A 9,502-nucleotide genomic window follows, 5' to 3' on the forward strand; every position below is an offset into this window, starting at 1 on the left:
TTATATATTCATATTATTATATAACTTAATATCTTACATGGTGGCACAGTGACGTGCTGGTTTGCACTGATGCCTCACAGCAAGAACGTTCTGGATGTGAATGCATCGACTGGGGCCTTTGTGTGTGGAGTTTCCATGTTCTCCCCGTGTCTGCGTGTGTTCTTTGTCTAACCCATGTATATTCCAGGTGGTTTGTGGACACTGTATATTTTATAGTCCATAAAATTGTTCAAAGAAAGTCTGATCTGTGAAATCTGAATTGTGAGAGCCTGATCTCCTTACTCAATAATACAAACGAGGCATGTTACTGTCACACACAGTAGCTTTTAATAGGCAACTCTTTTGTACATTACATATTTTTTTTGTTTTTATAAAAATAATCACCTACAAAAGAATCATATTGTTCACTCTGACTTGAATGTGAGTAGCTGATCTGATGAATGCATTTACAAAAGCATGAACTGTTAAAAATAATCTCAGGAATTGATGAAAGCTAGTTTGTGCATTTTCTGTGTTATACACAAAGGGAAATAAAGCAACAGATCTGTCTCAAGGTATGCTTAAAAGACTCAAAAAAGGAAAAAAAATAGATGGGGCAAAACAACTGTTTCATCTGGCCCGTTTCCTGACGTTGCCTTGAACAGAAGTCAGCAACAAACACCTGCTGCTGTTCAGTGAGAGGTCATCCAGCAGGCAGTGATAAGGACGACAACACACATGCACTGTTCTGCCCCTGTTTCCAAATACCCCAAACTCTCCAGAGCCTACACAAGCCTTCAGGAAGATCCTCAGGAATCCTATGACTAACAGATTCAGGCACTGTGGACACACACATGAATAATTGACGGTTTCAAAGCGTTTGCTTCAGGCAGGTGGGCCAAACTCCGTCAGTCATCTGGTTCGGTAACACACTGCTCAACAATCTCTCTCAGGTTGGGGTTTTCCATGGCGGCTGCCACTCGCTCCTTATCATTGATTTGTTTGTTAACTGCAGACAAAAACAAATTTCTTCATTCAGTCAATCGCTTACAGTTAGGCAACAAAAACAGTACCATACAGTTAAAACACTAGTTACTAGTAATGTAAAGACAGGTTAGCAGCTCAGCAAATGCTAGTGGCAGTTATTTGGGGTTTTAAAGATGTATCATTAACTGATTAACTAGTTACATGTTAAATAGATTTAAAACATGAATCCCTGACATGCATTCTGTATGGCTAGGTGTGGAAGGCTTTGTTCCCACCTTGCACAGATTTGTAACATAATTTGTGCTAAAATGAACTAAACTAAACAAAGGAATGAGAACTCTTTGCTTTAAAACACCTTTTCTTGAGGTAGAGCCTTTTATGTAATGGGATGCCAACAAGTGTTAAAGTAGGCAGACCCCCTGTGAGGGTTGCACAAACACATTTTCCGCGGCTCAGTTTTTGACAAAGCAGGAACAGCACATGTGTATTGATAATGGCTGCATTCCACTTTGGGCAGGTTCCAGCTGTGAGCATGCTGCCCCAGCCAAGGAATGATTACACATGATTTCCACACAGCTAAATCAAAACTGAGGAACTCTAACATTCTCCTGATTTGACATTTGAATATTGACAGAAAATAATGAAGCGTGGACAATATGTGTGTAATATAATATAGTTATTCATTTATTAAGACCCACAACTGTCCCGTGTATGTTCTATCTGGGAGTGGTGCAGCTGTTGGCTTTAGGTTTCAGTTGTTAAAGAGCATCATTATTTTGTTTGACTTTTATCCCACTGCATAAGGTCACTGACCTTTAGGTAGAAAAGCAGCGTGTAAATACAAGCCATTCACCACGGGGATGCACGCAACTGAACTATACTATCAAAACACGCTGTGATTTTATGACAGCACTTGTCTTGGGAATATTTTCCAAGTCTTCTTTGCAAAGATGTTCTAAAACTGTCAGATTCTGAGGGCAGCTCTTTAGGCCGACAGCTCTATAGGATTCAGGTCTGAGCTCTGGCTCAGCCATTCCAAAACACTGCTCTCTTTTGCTGACGCCGTCCCTTTGTTGATTTGGATGCATGCTGCTTTGTATAACTGTCATGGTGAGAGCTGAACATTTTCTTCACTTTCAGATGTCTTGCAGACAGCAACAGTTCCTAAACTTACTGGTTCTTGGAATCATGATTGCCTTCATCTTCACTAAAGCCCCGATTTGAAGCTAAAGAGAAGCAAAGCCGGAACACAATGCTGCCACTATGCTTCATTTGCTGTTGCACTTTGTTGTTTTTGCATCACTTTTTACAATTTGGATCAAAAAGTTTAATCTTGGTCTCGTCAGACCATAAGACATTTTCTGCATGGTTGGGGCAGCTTGATGTACGTTTAGGCTTTGATGTGTTTTTTCATCACCTTGCCCCACAGTCCAGACACAGCGAGCAGCCACTACTTCAGAAAGAGCTGCACCTCCTTTAATGTTGTTGGTGCCATCTTCCGCTATTTCATCATTCAGAAGACGACCAGAATTTGATTCTGAGCACAACCACATACCCACTGATAAAATAGTGCACGATTAGAAAAGTTAGATTATACTTTATTTATTTTTAATTGGTGTGTACTGCTGTAGATGTATATGCAGTATACAGTACCCCATTATTTGTATGAGCAGAATGACAAGTAAGATACACGCTTGTAAAAATATATGATCAAACTATGGCTTTGCACTAGTGTTAATAACTTTGAAGAGTAACTGACTTTACTTCAAAGGTTTTCCAGACAAATAAGTCTGTCCTGAGTCCGGCACCAGAGGAAAGTTGTAGGGCCTTGTTAAAACTCCAACTCAATTTGTTCACTTTTGCTCACTCAACCTAATGTCAGCATTTTATGCAAAGTTGATCAAGACAAGTTTCCAAAATGGAAACCTTTAAGGCCAATGTCACAATTGGGAGAACTTGGGCGTTCTTTTCTAGAGGCAAAAATCTGACCTGTACGAAAGGTCAAAACGTCGCCAAAATGATAAAAAATACGACGAGGATATTTACAGAAAATTGCAGGACAAACTGACAACAAACAACGACAATTAAATACAACTCTACAGTCAAGACTCCGATAAGGTGGCTTCTATCTACACTTACCATGAGGAAAAAAAAAAAAAAAGAAAAGAAAAAAAGATAAACTGTGATGTGGCTCCCCGAAGCTGCATCAAACAGTTTCTTAAACACAGCGGTGCTAATGCAGCCCTTGTTGACTATATTTGTAGATAACATAAAGCAGTGTGCAGTACATCCTACCTGACTCGTACCTGTCTCGGTAGGAGACCGTTTAATCCGAAATTAAAAAAAGAAATAAACATAAAACAGACTTACTATCTTCTTCAGTAGAATGGGTTCCTTCTGAAATGTAAATTTCCAACTGAGAAAAGAAGGGAAAACAAGTGATGTTAAAAGGCTGTGTGTTTCTTACTGCTTCTTCAACAGAATGGGTTCCTTCTGAAATGTAAATTTCCGTCTGTGACGAGAATGGAAAACAAGCAGTGTTTCTGTGTATTTATTAAGATGTTGTTTAAAAAATGAAATTAAGAACAAAGGAAACGTGAATTGAAATGCACAGTAGACAGTGTTCAAACACTAACATTTTTTTATTATTAATTGTTGACAAAGTCTTTAATTTTGTGCTGTTTGCTGCTGGCCAGGTAGTAGACACCAAGTTTATCTACTGATACTATTTAAGAAAAACAGCTTTCTGCTGAAACACTAAGACTGTTGAAATAAAACATAACATGGAGAGGGGCTACAATTTTTAGCAGAGATACTCAGTTGATACATAATTAATATAAAATACTGAGTTCTGCAGTCCAGTCTTGGTTTACATAAAGCTCTTTCTTCACACTAGTACTTTTTCTATCACAGAAATGTGAAGCTGCTGCTTGTTATGTTCCCTGTGCAGCTCTGTGATGAAAACACTCCTCGAATCAAAAGGCTACTCATCTCATCTGAAAAGAAGATTTAATGGTGTCCAGTTAAATCCCACTGCTCTCCACCTGCCTCCAAACACTGCGGCTGTCTGATGGCTTTCCAAGAACGCCTCTGTTCCTAACGCTGGACCTCTGACTGGATTATAAATAAACATTAAATTGGCTCAATCTGTAATTCCAAGTTGTACTTGTGCAGATGCTAATGAAACAGCTGTGTCATGACCGACTGTGTCTGAGAACTGTTCCTTCAGGTAACCATGGCCTCAACAATCATCTGACTACCAACCTAAGAAATGCAGCAATCAAGTCCAGAGCTGTCTCTAAAAAGTCACATCCCCATTTCACACTTTCTGACCATTAATGGGTTGTTTGAGTTACATGAATCATGGAAAGAGAGGATTCTGTCCAGATTATTCTGTACAACGTTCCCTGGAGCCTGGTTATGTAAATGGACCCCACCACCAGATGGTCCAAAGTAAAAGACTCCCACCAATCTGAATCTGAATCAGGACTGCCGAAGCCACTTGGATGACTACGGGAGAGTATTAGAGCCACCAAAGAGCAAAACAAAATGAGAGAAGGTAGATTTTGTTTATCATGCACTTTGGTCCTAATACTCTTCCTCACTCCGGAGGAGAGCGTTATCTAACTGCCTGCATGGCATTCTTTAGAAGCAGTCACATGCACTGGTTGTTATAGTCTCAAAAGTCTGACTTTATTCTCGACATCTACCGCCTCTCGTATTTTTCTCATGGATGGCCCTAACACTCTTTTTTAGATGAGAGATAAAGCATCTTCAATAAAACTCAAACAAGTTTAGTTGCCTCTGTTTCAGTTTAGTTTAGCTATACTATGGCCTGGATGATGAGTGTGAGAGGCCTCACAGAAGTATAGTATGAGGAAATCTCTTCATAACTGTTGGAAAAGCATTCAAGGTGACACTATGCAGCTGGCTGAGAGATTTCCGGAGGCTGTTATCAAAGCAGCTGTTGCCATGCGTGATGAACATCAGTAGCCTCAGCAAGAAGGCCCAGCAGAGGATGCGCTTCCTGTGGCAGCTGTTGAAGTTCAACCTGCCAAAGTCAGTGATGGTGCACTTGTGTGTGTGTAACAGTTGCTTTGATAACCAACCAGTGAACATCACTGACACAACTCTTACCACCTTCTTCACAGTATCGTCCACTGCTGGAGCTGCCAGCACCAAGGGCAGACAGCAATACATCATCTCCTTTGCTGAGAGCTCTTTAACGACAAGACACCATTCTAGTACTCACCTTATGCTTAAATGGCAAACACCGCTGTAGCTTCACTTGTAAGCACAGGCCTGCAGACACACAAACAGCACCATTAGAGAACAGCATTGCTTGAAATTTGAAATTAAAGTCAGTGTGGTGTGGAGTGCATTACAACTAAATGTCTCTAGGTGCTGGCTCCAATACAATTTTTTTTTTTTTTTTTTTTTTTTAGATAGAACAGATCAAACGCCTTGTTCATTAATCTATCTCCTCAGTGTGTGGTTGAGCAGCTAGTGATTATGCCTGCGTGTGGGAAACTTTACCAAGTAAGAAAAGAAGTAACAGTTTTATTATGTTGACTGAAAGGAAAGCAATAGGCATATCAGGGATTCTTTAAACAGAGACTTTATACAACGGATGCTTGGTGAAAAGTTTGGTCTGTCACAGCTGTGCAATCGCTGTGCACAGGATTCTAATCTGCAATTACTTGAGCAAAGTACATCAAAGATGTTTTACCACTCTATGCCATCAGGACAATCCACAGAAAACCCTGACTCCCAACCAGCTGTCAGAAAGTCCATTTGTTGCTGCTTCCTTTATAGGTGACCTGGATGACTGAGAATCATTCCAGATATACTTTGATTTTTTACGTTATCCATTTCCTGGTCTACACTGTACTATGACTGCGCTTTCTGTATGGTTTTATAATGACAAGGAAGCCCCAACACTTCTGACTGACTCATGTTAAATTCTGTCATTTACTTGTTTTGGTGATAATGAAATAATTCTGCTCACAATTTCTGTTTGAAATGGACAGCAAAATGCCCTAACATGGTTCCAGAGATGTGAGTCTAACCACCTGCAGCTGTGTTAAAAGCCTCCACCAGCAGCCCCGCTCTGACACTGCTGGGCGCTTAATAAAGGAATGTGAGGCGGAGGACGAGCAGCCCCCTGCGGTTAAGAATTTATCTGCTGCATGAAAAGAACTCCCTGCATGCTGCCGGAGTCAACAGAGAAGAAACACTTTGACCTCAATCCTTCATCCTATTAAGAAGAAAGTCCATAAGGAAAATCAGTCAGTTCAGGCATACTCAAACTGAGTGATGTCTGCTGGCATTGTGTGAAGGTACTGAATAACAGATCAGCCTATCAGCTTTCTGCACACACTGCACAGTGGCTCAAAAACAGTGTATCTTAAACACACAGGTAAATGTGATACACATTTGATACACTTACAGAATCCATGAGCGCATAATGCAACAGCAAAAACGGTGTTTTGAGACATGTGCTTCTATGTTGACACAATTTAAGCCTAAATGACCAGACACTCTAAATGACCTCAGAGCTGGTTAGATGATTAAAATTCAAGTGAAAAGCCTAACAAAATAATATAACAAAAAGAAAGTTTTTCTATCTGATGATGTATTTTCTGTTGAAAAAGATAGGGAAAGACGTTTATGTAATATCAAGCTAATATGGAAACTAGATTCTGCAGTTCATTTTTCATCGTTTTCTGATTGTAAGTCGAAATACACCAGTGTTCTTGTCTGCAAAAGGTTGTTTGCAACCATGTAGTAATGTTCATGTAATTCTATGTTGTTTAGTTTTAAAGATGTATAGAGGGTACGCATGTGACGTCACAGATTAGCAGCATTAGTTTGCATTATTTGCAAAATTAATTTAAAAAAAAAAAGGTGAATAGTTGTTGTGCGATTGACTGTACAAACAGATTTGAAAAGCAGTCAGAGATATATTTTTACAGTTATTTCCGACTACCAAAGAAAAGAGAAGTAAAAGGATTGCTGTATTAGGAAGAAACAACTGGAATCCAGGCACAGAAACCTTTGTGATCACTCCTCGTCATCCCTTTAATGTTTGGACAGACTCTACAGTATTATATGGCTAACGTTACCTCTCAGCAAAGCTCTTAGTTTTAGCAGCTCTTTTTTAGTTACATTTATCATAACAGAAATTAACTTAAACTAACGGAAACTGAGGCTACTAGTTCATATGGATCATTGTCGAGTTCAATTGTCCTTAATTTGATCAGATAGTCCACATTTTTCCCGGTCTTGCTGTATTTACTGCTACGTTTCATCATGTGTGTACCACTCAGAGGGAGTGGCTCCAGGCGGCAGTGACATCAATGCGAACACTCTAAAGGCAGATAGATTTATTTACAACTTGCAAGGAAAGTAGCATTGTCATGCTTGTTGTTGTTGAGTTCTTGTCTGAAAAAACAACAGATAAATACACGACAATTCTTAGGCACTTGCTACAAGCCAGGAAAGAGACAAAAGTTACTGTAATAGTTCAAATGGGCCATATATCATTAGTCCATTTAATATTCCAAAATCAAACATTTTTATCATTATTATTACTGTTTTTTTTTTAATGAATATGTTTTTCAATTGTTTGTTTACAACTGTGACAAAGAATGATTTTTTTTGTGAATCAGAAGTAATTTAAAGACTTCATGTGCTCCCTGAAGGTGTCTTTCAAGGGCCAAGTTTAACCAACCAGATTGTGTACACTAGTGGAGTCACAGAATAGTAGATGCACATTGATTTTATTTTAAGCCAGCATTAAAAAGTAATTACAAAAAACACGAAACTTTCCCAAAACAGCCCAAGGTTGCAAAACGTTTTTGAAGCTTAATATGGCTGTTGCAATCTTGGCATTGGCTGACTAACTCCTAGCTAACTGACAAATGGGCAAAGAGGTGGAGTGAGACTGGAACTGAGACAGGCACAGCTGTCATTTAAAGTCACAACACCCTTCATTATGCATAGGCCTTAATGCAACTTAATCCACTGTTGGTAAAAGTTGTCATGAATACAGAAGGAGGAGGTTGAAGGGTTTTTGTAGAACCAAAGCAAAGCATCAGTTGTTTGTATTTTTTTTTTTTTTAGTGCAATCCCTCTTCTACACTGTCTACTGCTTTTCAAGTAATCTGAAAACACCTGGAATGCAATGTCATCCAATAAGACATCTCTGCCAATATGTAAGTGTGTGCGGAAATCCATTTTCCAACAACCAAAAAAAAAAACAAATATCAAAATATCTATATCAACCTTCCTGAACTTGTCTCATTTTGGAAGCTGAGGTCACTCAGATCCTAGGTACTCACCGATCAGAGTAGCCAGAGAGCAATGAGGGACGGTTGGTGAGAATTTGATGATGATGAGGTACTCATCCTCTGAGAGCTCCTGGACTTCCACACACTTCTCTGTCACTACATCCAGCTCCTCCAGGGTGTTGGGCTTTTCTGGGTCGCGGATTGATCGAATCACATCTGATGAAGTGAAAGAAACCAGATGAGCTTCATTAAATACAACAACACTGAGTTTATTATTGGAACATAAATGCACAGTGCATAACAAGGCCCTGAAAGAAATAAACCGAAACTAAGCTACCAACATAGTAAAAAAGTCGATCACAATTTTTTTTCATGTTCATAGTGCACACCACTTTACATCTGTAACGTTACTAAATCTCCACCGTGTTGGATTGATTCTAACAAAAACAGACTTAACTCAAGTTCTGGTTCAGAATTCTGAAGTCATCTGCCGTACAGCTATCACCTCTTTCCAAAAGACGACCCAACAGTCGAGCATGATCTTATCAAATGCCAGCCTCCAGATCTCACACAGCAGTGGGCCTGTATGAGCTTCACTTAAACACACGTACCGTACACTTCTAACGCTTTCTCTTCCATCTTTTTGGTCCTCAGGGCAGTCTTGTTATTAAGTCCTGCAAACTGTAAAATCTTGGAGACACTTAAGGATACAAGGTTGAACACTACTTCCATCTTTTAGAAAACGCCATAATATACGGGACCGGCTATGGTCACTTTGACGGGATATCTGTGTTAGTGAGTGTGTGTGTGTCAGTGTGTTTCTACTCTACAGATAGCATAGACACTAACTTCCAAATTGTATATAGGTCAGATTAGCGGCTTCCCTAGTAGCGCAATTACTTCCGGTTTCCGCATAGCTTCAGGGGGAAGCAATCGATTAACGATGGCGACGCAAAACAACTACTGGTAGGTTTTGTACTAGGTTGTAGCATTGGGCTTGATGGAAGGTTTAATGGCGCTTCAAGCCTTTGGAATAATATACTAATACTTATGTTTTTATTCTTGAACAAATATTCCTGGAAGCTGCAGTGCAGTTTACATATTTTTGACTCAGCAGCCTGAGTCACCTGTCACCTACAAAAGTTCTCGGATGATTCAGTCATTGTTGGTCTCATTAACAACAGAGATGAAAGGAGTACTGAGAACTGTACCAGAACTTTGTGGCCTGGTGCCAGCAGAACTGT

The 9,502-nt window shown here is 39.6% G+C and overlaps 1 protein-coding gene across 1 annotated transcript; it reads right to left on the reverse strand.

Annotated features, from left to right (window-relative positions):
• Positions 1-304: 304 nt before the first annotated feature.
• ciao2a (cytosolic iron-sulfur assembly component 2A) lies at positions 305-9,163 on the reverse strand. Its single transcript, XM_047597448.1, has 5 exons — positions 8,870-9,163; positions 8,310-8,474; positions 5,219-5,268; positions 3,337-3,382; positions 305-988 (listed from the first exon to the last, which is right to left on the reverse strand). Exons 1-5 carry the CDS (start codon positions 8,988-8,990, stop codon positions 888-890), a joined length of 483 nt encoding a protein of 160 aa, XP_047453404.1. The 5' UTR covers positions 8,991-9,163; the 3' UTR covers positions 305-887.
• Between the last annotated feature and the right edge of the window lie 339 nt (positions 9,164-9,502).

Source organism: Mugil cephalus, chromosome 10, assembly GCF_022458985.1.
Source record: "Mugil cephalus isolate CIBA_MC_2020 chromosome 10, CIBA_Mcephalus_1.1, whole genome shotgun sequence".
Lineage (NCBI taxonomy): Eukaryota > Metazoa > Chordata > Actinopteri > Mugiliformes > Mugilidae > Mugil > Mugil cephalus.